Here is a 20,236-nt window from a genome sequence, read left to right as displayed (position 1 = left end):
TTTTTTTTTTTTGCTGTTCGCTGGACTGTGCTAATCTAGCGTAGTGTTTACTCTTCATCTGGTGTAAATGGATTCCATTCATTCGCTTTTGATGGAGACTAAATCAATACAATATGGAGTAGAAGTTGCTAAAAATAGGAACTCTAGGGCATTAAGTGGTACAGTCAATGTTTCAAGAGGCGATTTGAAAAGAGACTGTCTATATGTAAACACATAAATATACCCCATGACATTAAAATGCTGAAACAAAAACACCAAACTACAAGTGTCCCGAATCGGCGTGGCAATAATTCATGCGACCATCTGCTCAAGTTCATTATCATTAGCGTTGCATTAAAAGATAATTCACAGCAGCAAATGGTCAGAACCAGAAACAAAAACAACAACAGTAGCAGTATTTTTCAATGCATTTTGAACTTCGTCCAACTTTCCTTTCAGCGGCAGCGTGTTCTTCAGAGATGCAATAAGAGAAGAATAAACAACCGGGGCCCCCAATCTGTGTTGGCCAAGCAGCGGTGCACGAAACACTAAGCAAACATTCATTTCAATTAGCAAAACAATCAACTGTTTTTATTTTTTCGGGGTGGAGTGAGAGATGTCCGGATTGCAAACTCAGTGGATTTGATGCGGAGGAAATGCGAAAAATAAAACTTTAAGTTCATGCCAAAACCTCATGAAAACCTATTTACAAATGGCATGGACAGCTTTCCAAGAAGTAACAATTTTGTAAAATATTACCTTTTTTACCAAAAATAAAAACCACTGTGCAGCACCGTGGTTTTCCAAACGAACTAAAGCAATCCAAACAAATAGATTATAAATTTTAAATTGCGGAACGCCTCTTGTCGACGATGCGCTCTATTCTATGGATAGTAATAAAAATTGCACGCCGATTTTCAACCCACAGAAAAGTGCCTCTCTAGAATCAGATCGTCGCACAAACGGACACCAAAATGGAAAACAACAACATTTTCTGATGTTTGTTGTTTTCTGCTGTCATTGCTCGTTTCGGTCCATTGCTTTTAAATTCAGAATTCAGGGTGTCAGAAACGAAAATGCCCTATGTTGTACACATTTTTTTAAAAATTTGTTTTACAATTTGAAAATGGATAGATTTCACGGTAATGCACATTATTAGAACAATTGAAATGTTAAAATTGATGGCGACCATTCGCTAATATGCTTAGTCTGTCTGGTACCAAAACGGTTCTAATGCTTCAGAAAATCGAGGTGTGTTTGAAATTAAACCGTTTGAATAGCTACACTCTAAAACACTACTTGACATTTCCCGGCACCTTCATTTAGCACCAGGCAGTTATGCAGTGTTTGTGCACAAACATAAAATAAATTGATTGTTGTGGTGCCGAGGTTTTCGTTGCATGGTACTGACAGTGGCATTTAATTTTGCTATGAAGTGCGAAGCGAGGTAATCTAATGCAGCCGAGAGTTCTTTGCTGAAGGGCCCAATCTTGTGGGCATTCTTGTGCTAATTATAATTATTGAAGGAAATTTAAAAAAAATACTATTTCTTATGGCAAATAAATTGAGTCATTTTGGTAGAATTTTTAATTTCAAAACCCTTAGTCTAAAATGTTTATTTTGGCTCGAAACTTATCCGTTTAACTTAACGTTTTAACCCTTGCTAAACAAGGCAAGCTGGCTTAACTTGCTAGGGAAGCTAATCCATGTTCAAGGCTCAGAATTTGTTGTTAAAACCGATATTATTATTTATGGTAACAATTTTCAATATTTAACGAAGGCTTTCCACCACAACATAAGTTAAACATGAATAAGGGAGAATGAGCATACTTGATTCTTTTTTAATGTTCATCATACCTTTTTGGGAAAATTTAGCAGATCACTGTCTTTTGCATTTTCTGACAGCGTGTTATTTTAAGTTTATTTGCTGCATAAGTCAAATCGTTACATGAACCCATAGTTGAACTAGAAGTTTTTTCGTAAGACTAAAAACATTGTGTTATTTCGAAAGCTAAAGGAGACTTGATCCTTTGATCAGGATGCCCAAATTTAAAGATAATAGTTTCATCGACTTTTTTATCATTACGAATTTTCTTTTCGCAGTTTATAAGTGACACTGTGTCAGACAAAAAAATTCAAAAAGTTTGTCTTTTTGCACATTATGAGTCCTTTTTTAAAATCATTTAATAAATATAAGTCGTTGGATAAACATCAATAAATTCGTGATAGGCAATGATTACGATCCATTCATTAGGAAAATATTTCTTTTTGGACTCAAGGGATCAAGTGAACCCATAACATACAATTTGGAGAACTTTTTATGAAAGTTTAATGGCATTGCGGTGAACTTGATACTATGAAAATTCTTGATAGAAGAATTAAAGATTGAAATTAAATGACGGATAGACAAAGCAGATGCTTAATAGAAGAAAATTGAAAGATGTTGAAAATGAGCCAAGAGCATATTTTATGGAAAGCTTCAAGGTGCGTTCTAGACCCTTTGTCCCACATCAATTGAATGGCTGAGAGAAGTAATAGCGAGAGGCGCAATTACGTTCACCCATACATCCAACCCGATGGATTGGTAAAGCACGTGCTTCCCAATCGGACAAAAAGTCTAGACCGCATGGCTCTGGTGAAGCTTCCCTTTTGCTGAACCAGTTCAAGCGATGTGTTATTGGTTGTTTCGGATTCCGTTTTTATCGGCAGCGCTACTTATTGTTTTCACGCAAGTACCGTAAACGTCCCTACTTTTGCCAACTATTTAATTTTTTGAACTGTATTTCGTTAAAAAGAATAAAATCATTTGGCTTTGGGGGGTTTATATAAGGGGTAAATATTTCGAAATACAGTTCAAAAAATTAAATAGTTGGCAAAAGTAGGGACGTTTACGGTACTTGCGTGAAAACAATAAGTAGCGCTGCCGATAAAAACGGAATCCGAAACAACCAATAACACATCGCTTGAACTGGTTCAGCAAAAGGGAAGCTTCACCAGAGCCATGCGGTCTAGACTTTTTGTCCGATTGGGAAGCACGTGCTTTACCAATCCATCGGGTTGGATGTATGGGTGAACGTAATTGCGCCTCTCGCTATTACTTCTCTCAGCCATTCAATTGATGTGGGACAAAGGGTCTAGAACGCACCTTTGAAGCTTTCCATAAAATATGCTCTTGGCTCATTTTCAACATCTTTCAATTTTCTTCTATTAAGCATCTGCTTTGTCTATCCGTCATTTAATTTCAATCTTTAATTCTTCTATCAAGAATTTTCATAGTATCAAGTTCACCGCAATGCCATTAAACTTTCATAAAAATAATAATCAACGGTGACTATTCGTTAAAAAGAATTTGGAGAACTTTATCTAAAAAAAATTAAGGGTTCACTATTGCTTTGAAAATATGTCATTAAGAAGTTCATATTGTACTCAAACGTTGACATTTTGGAATAATTGTATTTATTAAGAATCTTTCGTGTGAAAAACATTTTAGAGTGATGAAAAAAGTTTTTCAAGTCACATTTTGTTAGATTTTTTTTAACAAAGTGCTGTAACTCCAAAAAAAAATTTTTTTAAATAACAGGTTTGATGTTTTGTTCTATTCGGCTTAATTTTCTAGAACATTTGATCTACATATGCAACACATTCCAGTTTCGAGATACAACTGAGGAATCAAGTATCCTCATTCTCTTTTTTGCATTGCTTAAAAATGTAAAACACGTTCGAACAGGTAGAATATCAGGAAATCAAATTGAAAAATGTACATTTTGTTTATTATCATGAACATTACCCAGAATTAATAATCTGAATAATAACTTGGACCTAAAAAAAACGGTTATGCAGATCAAAAATTGTATTTTGGCCACAAATTGTTGTCTTACTCGTAATGAGTACATTTTACGCACTGTGTTTCAGACGACAAATTGCGGCCAAAATACAATCTTTGAACTGCAATAACTTTTTTTGTTTTAAGTCCAATTGTGTTTCAATTTTCGGGTGAAATATTTGTCTTAATTAAGGCTTTGAGATAAATATTCTTAAAAAACAATCAGTCAAAAACGTTTTGAATGAAAAACCTGTATTTTTGCTTCTCTCGAGCAAAATACCTTGAATCTTATACACGCTTAAGAGTCAAGCAATCTCCTCCCCATAGTCAGATCTTACTGAAATTTGATATGTGACCTTCTGAAAAGTCAATGATCAATTAAAGCTTGGGGCGAGTGAGATTCATTATGTTTGATTGTTTCTATATTAAGATAACTACACTGCGGTTCGTTACGTTATTCAGAAAGGCAAATATTACTGTTGAAGTAAAATTACAATAACTTTTTCAATTTTCAATCGATTTTGATAAAAAAAATAAACCATCTTTGTCTAAAATTGAAATTTAAAGTCCATAGTAAAATCGTTTTAGGAAAATTCTTTTCCATGTAATTTAATAAGGGAAAAATTAAATTAAACAGTTTCCTCTAATAGTGAAGATGGATTTACCTTAAAGGCCCTCGAATCCCGATGCTGCTCTTCCCAGAATTTCCTAGAGCGAGTGAATAAGTCTAGCGAGGCAGAGTGTTGTTCCCCCGGCCGGGTGTGGGCTTGGGCAGGATGAGTTTGCAACGTCCTCTTTGGCAAAAATTCAAGTAAACCGAAGCTAAGTTTTTTTTTTCTTTTTAATTCATTTTTGAAGGGAGTTCTATGAACTTGAAAATGTTGTTTTGTAGCGGTTTGCGATGCACATTAAGTGCTTTGAGAAGCATTAGAATTCTGATTTACTTTCCGAACCGTTTTGAAGTTGTAATTTAAATTAAAGTTTTCGTTTTGGCATATCACGATTCGTTTGAGTTAATCAGGGATGTTTGTCTTGTCCGATTTTTATATCATGATTTTTTTTTCTGCTACTGATACTTTTTTACAAAATTTACTCGTTATTACGATGAAACTGTTAAATTTCACAAAGATTTTTTTAATCAGTACCGTCAACTGGGGCAACATGCAACAATTTTCAACTTCAATGGCTTCTAAAAAACTTATGTTCACAGTTAATTGTATCCTTTATGCATCAAAAATTTTAAGGATGCTGGGGCTTCAAATTGGCGTAATTAAAAAAATTATTGGTTTCCTCAGTTATTTTCAATTTTCTAAAAACATGCGATTTTCACACTCCTTAGAAAATGGGGTAACTTGCAACAAACTTTGTTTTTAATGAAAAATCTTATGAACACGTAAAAAAATTCATAGTTTTTAATATATTTGCGATGCCTTAAAGACCATTACGCATGACAACACCAATTGCAGTAGTTTTTGGGTCTGTTAAAACAAATTTTCACATTTTTTCTGAAAATAAGGATGCTGCATACATTTAGGGGTTAAATAATACTACGAAAACATCTACAACCTGAAATCATAAAAATAAATGTTTGGATGAATGAAATTTCAATGTTTACAAACGCGTGATGCAAAACATTCATATTCCAGCACATGGAAACGAGATTTACAAGGTATTTCTTGGATTTGCATTTTGTTGCATTTAACCCCAGACACCTAACTGTATTTTAAAAATGTTCATTTAAAAAAATTGGGTGATTGTTCGAAAAATATTTTTACACCAACAATGTTGGTATAACATGAGGAAACCTGTAAAAAGTTTGTAGGTAATTTTATCAAGCCGATCCGTCATACTGGGTGAAGTTTTTTTCGGCATCAAAAAATGTTAAAATTTGTACATTTATTGCTTGACTTTTAAAATTTTACATAAAAATAAAAAACTTAAGGCAACTAGCTTAAGATGCGAGAAATTATGTCATCATCATTTTGTTATCATTAAAAGATATCTTTATTACAATACATTAAATTAAAAATTGATTCAATGTAGTGTTATATAAATGTTGCATCGAACCCCGCTGTTGCATGATGCCCCGTTTGACGGTACCTAATGTATATCTCTGTCTCGTAATTTTTTAGCGATATTATTTTAAAATTTAATTTAGAAAAGCGAAATCAAGCCACTTAAATATTAAAGAATAACAATGTTATTACTTCGCGAGCTCAAATACTTAACTTAAATAAGTACCAAAAATTATTAAACTTTCAGCAAACCTTTCCCAAAATTCAACATGTTATCATCAATTGCATCATCTAAAACTTTTTGATTCTTATTCCATGTTTTTTTTAGTGTTTTTTTGTCAATTCTGTTCAAGAGTCGTTTCGGGAATCAGTGATGTGTTAGAGATTATAGTGAGGGAAACAGCTAGCTTGTAGGAAATTCGAAAGGTTACTTTTCTAATTGTTTGAGTGTTCATAACTCTTTTTAAATTTTCCAATTAGAACACCTCGCAGATATTATTAGGAGTTTCCTTACGAAAATGTCTAGGAGCATAGGAGGTGTAGGTCAACCAAAGATCGCACCATTTTCCAAAAATGGCTCCTGATCCAAACCTCTCCTTTACAAAAAAAAACCGCTTCCTGAGATACTTGAATATAGATTCGCAGACGTATAGACGGTTTCTATAGCTGGTGATACTGACTTATCATTGCTCCAGAGCTTCCAAAACAAGCTTTTGAAGAAAACTGGAATAACAGATTTATGGTTGATCCTAAAAAGTATCTTACTAACAATCCTTCCTTCATCCCTCTTTGACTACTAGAACGTGGCCGGCGCCGTTATTGATCATTTTTTAAAGGGAGAGCATGAGTTTTGTGCATTGAGAATGAGTTGCTAATCCCAAGCTGCATTCTTTTGGCCCTTGTACAAAATTGATGGCCTCGATCAATCACGGAGTAGCAACCATTGGCGATGTGGAACTCGTTCTACTTAGCCACGCCAGCGATCATGAAATTCTAAATGCATTGGATGATTCGATACAATTAAATATTATATTTTTATTAAAACCATGAAAAAATGGTGGTATTCTTGAAGACTAATTCAAGCATTTCGGGCTTAATGGATATGAGTAGTCAAACAAGCTAAGCTAAGCTAAGCTAATTGAAATTTAAGGTCCATAGATGACCAGATATCTAAAATGTTATCATTGAGTCTAAAACTGTCGATAAATCAACATTTTCAGTTAAAAAAAATCAACTTTTATTATTCTTTCTATGACAACTTCATTAATATCAACAATACTGTTGATCATTCGCAAAATTAAAGTTTAGATAATCGATAGCAAATTTATTCACCTTCAATGTATAAAAAAGAGATTTCAATTTGATGAAATGCAGTCCGAGTTATTTTATCATTAGTACAAATGCTTTTTTTTATTTTGAAAAATTTCATGTTCGGAGCATAACATAAAAACTGTTCTACTGAGATTTTTTTTAATTTCTCTTTCGGATTCAGCACCTGATTTCACATTAAAAATGATATTGAACTTACTTAGTTAAAAAATGCTGTAAACTAGTATAATCAATATGTAAAAGCCAAGCCAAATATAGTAGGGGAGAGTGGGATATCATGGGCCACTTTTTTTTTCTTTGCTAAATAACTTCTCCATTATAAAAGAAAAAAAGAAAAATAATGAATGGAACATACATTTTTAAAGTATCATAAGATTTTTTTTAAATACATTAATTTCCCGAGGTCTGGCGGATTTAAAAAAGTATTTTATTTTTTGGATTTTGAAAAACTGTGGGAAAACGTGGGCCACCAAATCCAAATTGACTAGATAACTTGCAAAGTTTATGAGTTGACCTAAAACTGAAATTTCATAATTCATCTAGTTATTTTTAAGCAATTTCAGATGAGGAAATTAAAAAGAGAGTTGTGTATGATCGAATAGTTCCTAATTCCTGGCTCGCGAACGTTTCGACAAAATTCCTTATATAAGATTTATGTTCTTCTCTATCGCATTAGACAAAATGGACAAAATATTTAACATAACTCTTTATTTGGCATAAAACAAACTTTTCAGATAGTAACACGATGTGGCCCACGATTTGTCACAAACTATGATTTGCAAGTTGGTAGCGTTTGTGTGACTTATTTAAGCGTATGAGCATATGAGATATGTACTTTATGTCGGATGAAATTTGCGGGTGCTTGTTTAATAAGGTAAGTACATTTTTCTAGGCTCGTTAAATAAGCATATGAAGCGTACATAAGTCAACAACATGTAGAAAAACATGCTTACGCAAAGCGACGACGATGACAGTTGGATTGAGATTTTTATCTCAACACACAGCTGAGATATTTGAAGTGGCCCACGTTATCCCACTCTCCCCTACAAATTTTTTAAGACTTTGCCTTGGTCCATCTGGATCTTAGACGCGACAAGAATAAGTGATTTTCGCCTAATGCTTCGGAAATGATCCAATGATTTGCTTCGGTGGTAAAAGGCAGCATCCAATGTGGTGGAAAGAGCAGCTGGAAGCAGCAGAAGGAAAACCCGGGCGCTTCACCTGAATCAATCTGACGACGAGTGCGAGTGCTATGGCGTTTCCCTGTGCCCTGCTTGGGTAGGCACCAGTATTGTCACTCCGTTTAAAAGCGGAAAGTGATTCGCTGATCCACGGAAATGGTGCTTCTGGATGATGATGATGCACCGCACCAACAGCCGGCTTCGGAACTAAATGCATCGAAACGATACGCTCCGGTGAGCGCACTGTTCCATCACCATTCACCATCGTTGCATTTTGGGTAGATGGGTCGGGCGATTGTTAAATGTCACTGTGCCGTGATGTTAGGAAGCATTCGAGCAATAGGGCATACTTTTTGTAAAAAACTGTTTGGAAAGCGCGAAGTCGTTCTCTTCTGAACGGAAAAATCAGTCAACGATAGGTAAATATTCCTAAGACAACGGCAAAGCTCCACCGGCAACCAAGATAGTTAATCGATCGGAAGAAGTTTACCGAATCGGGCAAGTCAGGCAGTCAGCAGGAGGCAGTTCGAAGCGGCACTTCAAATGCCCCGCGTCAGATGAATGTCGCGTCATCGAAGTTGCAGCTCAGCCGAAGCATCGAAGCAAAAGCGTGCTCACTCAATTGGTTCGGTTGGGGGTGAAATCAAGGGCACAGATGCAATTTAACTTAGTTCCATTCAATTTGCTACTTAAATTCTTAATAAAGGTAGTAGCAGTTCAGGCCTCAGCTACGGCGAGAAGTAAATGCTAGGAAGAGAAGGAAAAATCTACTCTACACCACTGTCTAGAGAAGGAAATTGAAAGCAAAGGGCTCCACCATAATTAACAACTTAAGGTGAGCACAGACTTAATGAACCGAAACAGCATTAGTTGAGCATTGACAGTTTAAGAATAAAGGGAAAAATCAAACTCCCTGGGAAGGTTTAAGTAACGGTCGTACCAAGCTGCTATACTAGGACTTCCAAATGGAACCCCAACAGACAAAACACAAGAGGCTAGATTTTCGTGAATAATTCGAAGAACACCGTGTTGCGTGCAGCGGACGGATGAAAAATTGACTAATCGAGACAGTGATCGACGTTCGGACGGACTGACTGACTGTTATTCTGTTATATATTCGTTTCGGACGATTGCAAGTGGAGGCGCCCTTTTTACCTGCACTGATACACCCCCTTTACCAATCATTTATCTTGACAAACAAATAAAGACAAGACGTATTCGGTAGGAAACCTTCCAATCAATTCTATCCCTTCACTGAATTTGTATCGTCTGCTATTGAAAAGTTTGAGCAGTTGACTTAGATAGAGCCCTTACACTTTTTAGCAATGTTCGGCATCGCTAACTGAAAAGTTAGCGGCGCTAATAAGATCGCTAACTCGGTCAAAGTTAGCGTTCGCTAATTAAAACCGCTAAATGTTGCGTAAAAGTTATCGTTTTATAATAAAGCGCTAATCGCTAATCAATAGTAGAAAGTTTTGAAAAAGATAAGCAAAACACAAATTTAACAGCCATCTTTATTTTAATATTGACTAGAAAAGTTGTTAAAGGTTATCAATAGGGGCAGTTTTCGAACTTATTTTGTAATATTTCTGTCCATATCAGTAACTTTTAGTTCACGTATTTGGTGTAAAGTAAAAAAAAAACAAATTGAATCAAATTTTTCAAAATATTCACCCGTTTATCATTTTTTTACATCAGTTAATGCAAAGGTTCTCTTTAGTCAGATGTTTTGTTTTGTCAGAAATTTTTTTCTTATTTTTTGACATTATTACTCAAAAAATGTATTGATTTATTGACTTATTTTGTTCTGGAAATTTCACTTTCACTTCACATTTTCATCTCTTTTATATTCAAAGAAGGCTTATGCTTCAGACAAAAATTCAAGTGATAACAATTCAAAATGACGCTTATTCCTATAATTCCAGTCATAATCGAGATCGAATCAGGGGGGTGACAATCTGGTTCTTCTTGCGAACAAAAATCTTTTTCTTTTTTCTATCCATCGGGAGAAACGTTTATCGTGTTTTCCTCTCAAAGCAGTACAGAGTTGAAAAAGTCAAAATTTTAACCAATGAGGAACCAGAATGATTGTTGTGTTAGTGTGCTATCATTCATAATTCTCTAGGATTTGACATCTAGTCCGGTTCTCTGACAGCAAAATGTCAGGTTTGTTATGGGCCCACAAAATCGTGGGCCCGTAATTTTGATGGTTGTCAAAATCAATGACAAAGGATAGGGCTGTCACCCCCTGGATCGAATAGCTTCTGAAATCAATCTTAAACGAACATTTAAATACATGATCGGATTCAAAATTTTGAATTTAAATGATACCGAATTTATGATCTATAAGTGTATGGCCTAGTTAACATTTCAAAGAGGTAGCGTTCTTCAGTTAGCGGAACTAAAAATTAGCGGAACTTTCTTATCCGCTAGCTGAAGAGAAGTTTAGCGAGAAAATGAATTCGCTAACCGAAAGTTAGCGGACTAATTAGCGATTATCGGATTAGCGTTTTTGTGCCGGACACTGCTTTTTAGGTGTAGCAAGGCAGCAATCTTTGATTCAGTGAATTAAGAACAAAAAACTTTTGGGCACACTATCCACAATTAGCTGATAAGTAGTCTTCAAGCAATAGCCAGGTTTATAACGTTATCATTGTTACATTTGAATTTTTCGATACGTTTTTTGAGTCAATGCGCAAACTATTTATTTTTTACCCATTCCCTTTCAAACAATTGATAGCGTGCACACACGAAAAGCACTCCTGATGCATAAAAATAAACATAAAAACACCGAATCAAAGCAACCGCACGCTCTTTTATTTTAACTCAAAGTTAAGTACGACCGAGGTTCAAAACATAGTTCGATTATATGAACTTAAAGTTAAGTACCCTTTTTCCTCCTTGCAATGGTTCAAAATGGAGTTAGAACTGCGAACTCAAAATTGATCCTTTTTTTCCTTCGGCGAGGGAGCAAAGCTGAGTTCGACCTTATGAACTAAAAATTGAACTCTCTTTGTTGATGGACTGACACTTAGCGAGTTCAGTTCGAACCAGAACAGACACCAACGAACACGTCGCAAAATTTGGTCGTTCCGGAACAATTACCGGAAGACTATGAAGGAACTTCATAATGGAATGCATGTTCACCGTGTCAGCGTAAAATTCTGTCCGTCATTGTCACCATACGGTGAGCGGCTTGGAATGTCCGGAAACTTCCGGATGTTGTTTACTTCCCGTAGGTAGTAACATCCGGAAGTGTTCTTGGGCCGGGAGTGTCAAAACTTTACACCGCTCTATAATTGCAATGCAATGTACCGGAGCAGTAACATCCGGGTACAACAAATTTTAATCATCCTTTAATTCCCTGAAAATAAGCTACCCTCGAAAAAAGGATAAATTCGAGTTCGGCAGCCGAACTTAGTATTGAGTATGCCTATCAGAACTTAGTTTTGCTATTGCCCAGACAAACTCAAAGTTGAGGGATGCCACTGAAGTGCTGTTTTGAACCAAAATTACTTAATTTTGAGTTTAAAAAAAAGAGCGTGCGTACGAATTTGGAATCTTCTTGGCTTGTCAGCCAGACATCGAGTAGACGTCTACCAAAAGAAACGTCAGTGGAAAACGTCACCCATGACAGATTCATTCTTCGCGGTTGGTACAACTGAACGAGGGACGACCGGGAAAAAATTTCATTCGCCCAGTAAGATCGACGCTGTAAAGTTGTGTGCAAAAACGCGTGTGTAGTGGGAAATTCCACGAAAAGCCGCCAAAAATTAAACGGCAATCGCTGAAAGCGATTCTTTCTGTCCCTGAAGGGAAAAACGGGCGTAGTGCACTAAACGAATTGCAGGTAAGTGGCAAATTGAATTGGCCATTTAGCTTTTTTTAAAAGAGCCTTTTATTACAGGCCACACACGTTAGACGAGGCCAAAGGCAATTTTTCTCTCAAAGGCGCTCAATTCGAAAAGATCGCACCGGCTACACACGGTTACATTCTGCCCAGGAACGAACAGCAAGCTCGACAAGACTACACTAAAAAGGGGTCGGAAGTGAGTAGAGGTCACATGCAGCGCACATCACAAATTCTAACCCCACTTTTTCCGTCCCAATAGGACCTCTTTTTCTTGAAGGGCTTCAAATTCAACCTTCGTTGAATGAGTTTCGTCACATTTTTCCCAGCGGATATTTATACCGCAGCTTTCGTGCCGCGGATTTCAAATTAGTTCCTTGGCTTGGACCGGAACCAACGTTGGAGCTTTGAATCGGATCTTTCGCCTATATTCGGACCCTTGGGTACCGGATCCGTTTGCGTCGGATCTGTGAGGTCAGGGCTTTCGACATTCGTCGCAGCTTTAACAATTCGAGAGACGTCTCGAATTTTCGTCGCTTCCGGAAGGTGATCAATTGGAATCTGACCGGATCTTCGCACCAGGAATGAGCGTGTCAAAGGAAGGAGAAACCTTCGGGATGGCCATTCCGTCTCGTGAAAACTTTGGTGCAGATGACAGTACACCGGCGAGAAACGTCATTGGAACCCAGCCTGCTGGCGCTTCATCGAAGCAGGTTTCGGGGTTGTCCCGACCAGAACAGCTGTCGAAGCTATTCAAAATTACAGCTGTTGGATTCGATCGAGACAGAATCGTAACCGGAGTTCGGCGAGAGGAGCAGCACCGTGCATTCACGGCACGAGAAGGATTATTTCCCGAGGAAAGCCAGGATACTTTGGTCCAAATGCTCGATCCATTCCGCACCGTGCACCCACGTGCGGGAATCGGCACAAAGGAAAACAAGAGCGAACCACAGCAGGTGAATGAGAAGATTGTTGGCCAAAGGATATATCAGAGAGTGGCCAGTGGCATTAATTAACATGTAAGTCGCGCTCTTTTTAAAATCGTTGTATTTAAGGGTAAATAAAATGGGTTTTCTGACTTTGCAACGAATTCATGTTGCCACCAACTTAAGTTTGCGTTTAGTTATTTCTGGGCATGGAGCCAATGATATCATTTAACATCATGTGCATTAGGATGTGCATGTGCCAAATGGGTCATGTCGAATCGTTCTATCACTGATCACACTGACTTGACAATTAGAACGAAAATCTGATCATTTTCTGAATTTTCCCACCAATCATCGATATTGCGAACCTTGCTAAATTTGACAAAAATTTAGCACAATTATATAGTCGAAATTCTTGAAATCGAAACTAAATCGAGTGTCCAGTCAGTAATTCGGATAAGGAGCTGGAAAGGTCTCATGCTTCGAAGACTGCTAAGTTCTTCGTTAGGAGAAATCTGTGACAACAAAAACGGAGAAAAATATTTTCCACAGGTCAAATCTTTTAAAAACAACACGTTGTGTCGTTTGATTTTCTGCGATTTTCAAGTGAGTCCAAACCAACCAGCATACACTTTGCTCGATAGTCCGGCATTTTTTTTTCCAAGCAAAGGTTTGTTAATATGTACCTTAGAAGTCTTTTTTGAACTTTTTCAATTCTATATGGGAGAATGATGATACTTGATCCCTGAGGATACCTGATTCCTTCGCTACATTCCGAACTCTTTGCCTGATACTAACAAACTGTGAAATGAGAACTGATATGGCAAAAAATAGTCAACGGACAATTTATCTTCGGATTTCACTAGTTTTTTGCCTAGGGTTAGGGGCACCCAAATTAAGGATCAGGTCTCCTTTAGTAAAGGATCAAGTCTCCTTCAACTTAAAAAAATCATAATTTTTTTCCGTCTCACGAAAATGCTTCTAGTTTGGAGCGTATAAACTTGAAATTACTCGCTGTCAGAAAATGCGGAAGATGGAGAGTAGCTAAATTTTCCCAAAAAGATATGAGAAAAATTAGAAAAGGGGATCAAGTATCCCCCTTCTCCCCTACCAAAAGATGTGTTAAAAAGTGATCAAATTTTGCCCCAGTAGCAAAATTTAGCTTAACGTGTAGAGCCAAAATCCTTTATAAATTCACTTTGCTGAACTAGCCGAGCCCCGGCCTTTTTCAAACACATCTCTACCACTGGACACTAGGACTAAGACTGCCTGGCCGAGAAAATTGAGAGAGGTGATGGTAGCCCATACGATAACTTAGCATACGGACTACAGATTCGACTAGCTAGCACACAGCATAGGGATGTGCGTGATGCACCCAGTCTCCATTGGCCTTGAGACTAATAATTTTATAGGCTTACATTCGGCCGTCCTGTCTATCTCCGTCTCGGAGATCCGGCTTGTAGACAATTCACCACGTTCCATTGTCATCGCTTTCGGTAACTCTCAAAGTTCCGTTACCTGTCTGGTTTCATTCAGAATTTACAATTATCTTTGTTTGAGTAACTCACAAAGAACCGTTACTCTCGTCAATCAATATTTCTCTTAAGAATTTCAATAGTTTTGATTATTGTAGTAACTCACAAAGATCCGTTACTAACTCATTTATTGGTATCACAATCCTTCGTAATTTTCTAGTGCTTCATTTAACTACTTTTCGATATTTTATCTTTTTTTTACTATGCTTTGTACCTTCAAATTATTTAATCCAACACTTTTTATACTACCCACTTTTAATCTCATCGAACGACTCTAGTGGATCAGATTCAGATTTAGAAATATTTTTGAGTATTTTACACCTATATAATTAAATATTATATACGAGATTCCATTCTCGTATCTCGGTTAATTCATAAAAAAAATCTAAGCAATCAATACTTCTTCAGGTTGCATGCAATACGAAACACGCGCAACCTTAAGCACGCAGTCATCATAGCAATCATTTCCTTTAATGATAATGATTCACATTAATGATCGTCGAGACACAAAACAAACAAGTTAAAGGTTTCCATAGTACCATGGAGAAAATTTCCTCTTTTACATTCTCGTTTTTCGGCAAAGAATCACAGCAAGCTATCAACTGATGAGCTAAAATCATAAATAATGAAAAGGAGGTGAAGTGAAAATTGAGTGTTTCGACCTTATGTCGTCAAGGTAATGCATTTATTATCTGATTTAATCAACATTTCATTTTTTTACAGCTAAACATTCAAATTCTGTAAGCTTATTCTCTGATTTTCCATCCTTCGTCGTCACATCGCAGCAATCTACCAATTGAAGAGCCAAAAAGGCCATTAGTGAGAAGATTAATATGTGAATTGCACTCTGTATCGTTAAGTAAAGAAATTAATTCTTGGTTTTAATCATTTTTTTTATTCTTTCAGATTCGAAAATAATTTTAAACCGGGTTTTGTTCATCAGCATCAGTTGACTCCTCTTCGTCCTCTTCGACCTCAGGGAAATCATCCTCCGGTGGCTGCCCCCAAGGCTTTATTTTGTCTGCAGCGTATACCGACTCGAAGGGCTTTTGTGTAACCTGAGTTGAAGGAGTGTCTTTCACGACATAGCGGTCTGCTCCAAGAACCTTATGAATTATGTAAGGACCCCGGAATCGAGGCATTAACTTCCTGGAACTGCCGTCTGCGGGAGGCTCAAAACGCAATAAAACTAAATCTCCCTCGTTGTAAGTCAATGGAGCCTTGTGGGTTGTGTTGTGACGCGCAGCTTGTTTCTCGGCGTTTTGTGTCATCTGTTCTTGCGCCTTTTGCCTGATGTCCGGCAGTGATTTTATCTCATCGGTTAAATCAGATTCGTCTCGTAGGGCCAGCAACAACTTATTATTTAACACGTTTCTGGGACGATAACCCAAGAGTATGACGTGTGGACTTTCTCCAGTCGTACGGTTTTTCATGGTGTTCATAGCCCATTGAACGGCAGGCAAATTAGTGTCCCATTCGCGTTCATCTTTCCCCGTAGTGAAACATTTTAGTGCACTGGTGACAAATTGGAAACATCGCTCGACCTGTCCGTTTCCCCTGGGCGTTTTAGCAGCTATGAGTGAGTGCTTAATATCCCGTTCTCCGCAAAATTCTGTGAATGCCTTTGACGTGAATGCTGCTCCCCTATCGGATACAACGATTTTTGGTATTCCAAAATACTGAGATATTTCGTTGAGAACCGATATCACTCCGGTGGTGCTGCAGCTTCGAGTTGGTCTCAGGATAACAAATCTTGTGAAAGCATCAACGACAGCCAGTACCTGTGTATTGGCGTTTACTTCTAGGAAATGGACCGCAGTAATCAATGTGGACGACCCAGAACGGAATCGGTTCCTTCAGATGAGCATGGATTTGGTATCGTGTCTCGTCTAAACCTCGTTTGCTTGCGGCGCACTCGATGCAGCATTTGATGTATTGCTTGATGAATGCAGACATGCCTTCGAACCAAAAGTCCTGTTTTACCAACTCGGTGGTTTTATCGACTCCTGGGTGGCCCATGTCATCATGTAGCGACTTTACAACATGGAACCTGACTGTGGCAGGTACAACAAACTTCAGCCCTTCATTTGTAATACGAAATATTCGCCCATTGATTAATTGGTAGTTTTTTTATTATATCTTTTTCTGCTTTTACTAATCCTTCCAACATCTTGCGCACATTACAGATTTTACCATCCTGCAACTGAAGTGCGGCGACCCAGTCGAAACAATCTATATTTACGGACAAGACCTGTTCGACGTCTTGAGTCCCCCTCGTTATGTTCCTGCTGAGACTGTCCACATGATCCATTTGCTTGCCGGATCGGAACTTCAAATCGAATGAGAACTGCAGGGTATACATCCACCAGCGGGCGATCCTATGGTTGAGCTCCTTTTTAGCCTTTGTCAGAGCTAGGGATTGACAGTCAGTATAAACTTCGAAGTGCTTATTCAGAAGATAATACCTAAACTTTTTCAAGCTTTCTACCACTGCAAGTGCCTCAAGCTCATAGCTGTGATAGCGAGATTCGATTTCGGTGGTAGCTCTACTGAAATACATGACAGGTTGAGTTTGATTCTTGAGGTTTATCTGAATCAGAATTCCTGCCAATCCGAAGCTACTAGCATCACAATGGACCTGATGTTGTAGAGCTGGGTCGTACAATGCCAAAACGGGTCGTCGAGTCAACGCTAATTTTAGATTGTCAAATGCCTTCTGTTCGGTCTCTCCCCAAATGAATGATACTTTGCCAGTAAGGCGTGTCAGAGGAGCTGCTATTTGGCCGTAGTTTTGAACAAAACGACGGAAATAGCCGGTGAGTCCAAGAAACTGGCGTACAGTCCTAGCGTCGGTCGGAACAGGAAACTTTTCTACTGCTTCGGTTTTGGTTTCCCCAGGCGTAACACATCCTTCAGCGACAATGTGACCCAAATATTCGATGGACCTTTTGAAGAATTCACATTTACTTACTTTTAATGTCATTCCAGATTTCGCCACCTCGATCAGGAACCGTTCCAATAACGCCAGATTTTGTTCTTCAGTTTCGGTCGCGATCACAACGTCATCCATGTAAAAGGAGATCCCTTGATCTCTCAACGGTCGTACAACTTTACTCATAGCTCTGCAGAATACACTTACTGAGTTAGATAAGCCAAAGGGGACGCGTTTGAACTGGTAATGACCATCTGGAGTGACGAATGCCGTATACTTTCGGGATTCCTCAGCAACGCCAATCTGTAGATAACCACTCATCATATCGAGCAACGTAAAAACGCGCTTTCCAGTTAACTGATGAAGTTCTTCTTCGACTCGCGTATTCGGAAAGTGTTCCCTTTGGACGATACTGTTTAGCATCCGATAGTCCACGCACATGCGGAAGCCACCAGTTTTTTTCGGAACAATAACCACTGGGCTTGCAAATTCCGACGATGATTCCTCGATAATGTCGTTTCGTAGCATCTCATCAATTTCGTCTCGCAAATATTTTTGTTGCCCATACGCCACTCGGTACGGTACGTGTCGTATAACCCTGTCCTCCTTCAAGCGGATATGCATTGTTTCTAGTTTAGTGAAACCAATTTCATTGGTACTGATGGCAAAACAATCGCGATACTGATTGACTAATTTAACCAACTGTTGCTTAGAGATGGGTGCAGCGCTAGACTCGATGAGCAAGTCGTTCACTATCAGAAGTTTCTTAGAGATACTTTGTTTGCCAGTCTGCACGGTCATAACCACTGGTTGCTCGTGCCGTATAGTCACTCCATCCATTGTCCTCTCAACTGATACACCCCTTTGTTGGAAGAAATCATCTCCTATCATGAGCTCATATTTCATTGCATAATCGGGAACAATCAGAATCGCTACTTGATTAGTAAATCCGTCAATTTGAATAGCTTCCGTCGTGGTTCCCAGTACTCTGCACTCTCCTCCGGCGAATCCCTTTAGAATCGATGAATCTGGCTCAATGTTAAGTTGTAGTTTCCTCGCAACTCCTTCTCCAATTATAGTTCTCTCGCTGCCCAGATCGATGAAAGCATTAACTGAAGCGTCCTTTATGACGGCAGTTTTCTGGTAAACCACGTTATTTATTTGGTGGTGTGGTTTGATGCCACCGGAGATCGAAAATCCTTGCGCTCTGGGCATTTTCGAGCCAAGTGATTCTCGGAACGACAAATGAAGCATTGTCTTTTAGCCATTGGTGTCGATGTGTACCCTCTCGAAGTTCCGGGTTCTGTGACAATGTTCGTCGTCGCACCACGAGGTGTTTGAGCGCGAGGTGTTTGTCCACTTCGGTTTGGCGCAAAAGTACCCTGAGAAGTATCCATTGACTTTCTAGCTGGTGTCTTAGTGAATCCAGAACGTCCACTTGAGAAAGTATCCCTTTTGTCATTATCCTTAGTCGCCCGATCAACTCTCATCAATGCACTCAGAAACTGGGGTAACGTGCCATTCGCTTCCTGAGCCATTACGGCTCGCGTAGACGCATAAGGTAAGCCTTTAATTAGATATTCCTTAATCAAGTCATCTGATAAACGGATTTTTCTACCCATGGCAACTGTTTCGTGGAAATACGACTCAATAGACTGATCCGGTTTCCGTTTTAAGTTTATCAGTTTCTTATGAATGCTGGCCGAATCAATGACTGTCGGAAAGTTTTCGAGAAACTGTTCTTTGAAAATCTCCCAGCTTCGCAGCTGTTGTTTGCAACCGTCATACCAGAATTTTGCAGGCCCCTTCAAGCTCATACAAGTATACAGTAATGTTCTTCTCTGGTCCCATCCGAAAATCTCTGCCATTGAGTCGATCTCATTTAGCCACTCCTCCGCGGATTGGTTGCGTTTGTTGTCGGGGTCGAATTCTGATAGAACTGCCTCAACCTCGTTTGCGCGCATAGCTAGGCCTACATCCTGCTCTGGGACGGGTTGTTGGTGGCGTCGATTTAATCGAGCTGAACCTCTAACTCGGTTGGCAGAATGCATCTTTTCGATAAAGTGTTTCGCGGATTAATCACTGTAAATTTCACAACAATGCAATTTATTTTCAGATCACACATAACAACAACAATTTACAAAACTTACGGTAACTTCGGCAATTATTCAGGTACACGATCCACGATTTCAAGTTATGCACCAACCGGGACAAAACTGTAATAATTTCCACATATTTATAAATAAACTGTAAATTTGATTCAGATTCAATGATATACAACTTACGGCAATTTCCTCGAAAGTAGAGAAGCACAATCAGCGATTTGAGGTTATGCACCAAACCGAACAAAGCTGGAAAAGTTCGGACATGAAGTCATTAAAATACCAAACCTCATAGTTTGAATAACTAACGATTGATTTATTCCGAACTTTGTACTGCACAAATAACTCGCGACTTAGTAACTTGACTGTTAATTAACAAGAACTTTAGCTAAGATTTGTTCGTTAAGAAAATCACAACTGGTACCAACCGTTTCCAAATTGCAATGCCGTTCTCGATACACACACAATTGCAATTAAAATCTCGATAAGTTTACACAAACACTTACAAGTAATATTTCGCAGTTACTCATTCTCTCGCTCTTTACAGTCATGGGCGCCCATTTC

General features: G+C 38.3%; 1 protein-coding gene across 1 annotated transcript; it reads right to left on the bottom strand.

The window, feature by feature from the left end:
• Positions 1–15,558: 15,558 nt before the first annotated feature.
• LOC129743302 (uncharacterized) lies at positions 15,559–19,621 on the bottom strand. The gene is made up of 4 exons (XM_055735288.1): positions 18,855–19,621; positions 16,832–18,777; positions 16,420–16,719; positions 15,559–16,211 (listed from the first exon to the last, which is right to left on the bottom strand). The coding sequence occupies exons 1-4, from the start codon at positions 19,619–19,621 to the stop codon at positions 15,559–15,561; spliced, it is 3,666 nt and encodes a 1,221-aa protein (XP_055591263.1).
• Positions 19,622–20,236: the final 615 nt, after the last annotated feature.

The sequence above is a fragment of the Uranotaenia lowii genome, chromosome 2, assembly GCF_029784155.1.
Source record: "Uranotaenia lowii strain MFRU-FL chromosome 2, ASM2978415v1, whole genome shotgun sequence".
NCBI classification, from domain to species: domain Eukaryota; kingdom Metazoa; phylum Arthropoda; class Insecta; order Diptera; family Culicidae; genus Uranotaenia; species Uranotaenia lowii.
The sequence above is the reverse complement of the archived record's forward strand: the minus strand, read 5'-3'. Positions and strand labels throughout refer to the sequence as shown.

Excerpts from the sequence above, each read along its gene's own strand:
- LOC129743302 (XM_055735288.1), bottom strand. The coding sequence starts at position 19,621 with ATGCATTCTGCCAACCGAGTTAGAGGTTCAGCTCGATTAAATCGACGC. Across the intron at positions 16,720-16,831 it reads CGCACTTCAGTTGCAGGATG|GGCTGAAGTTTGTTGTACCT; the intron begins GTAAAATCTGTA and ends TTACAAATGAAG. Across the intron at positions 16,212-16,419 it reads AAGTAAACGCCAATACACAG|CTGCTAAAACGCCCAGGGGA; the intron begins GTACTGGCTGTC and ends ACTCACTCATAG.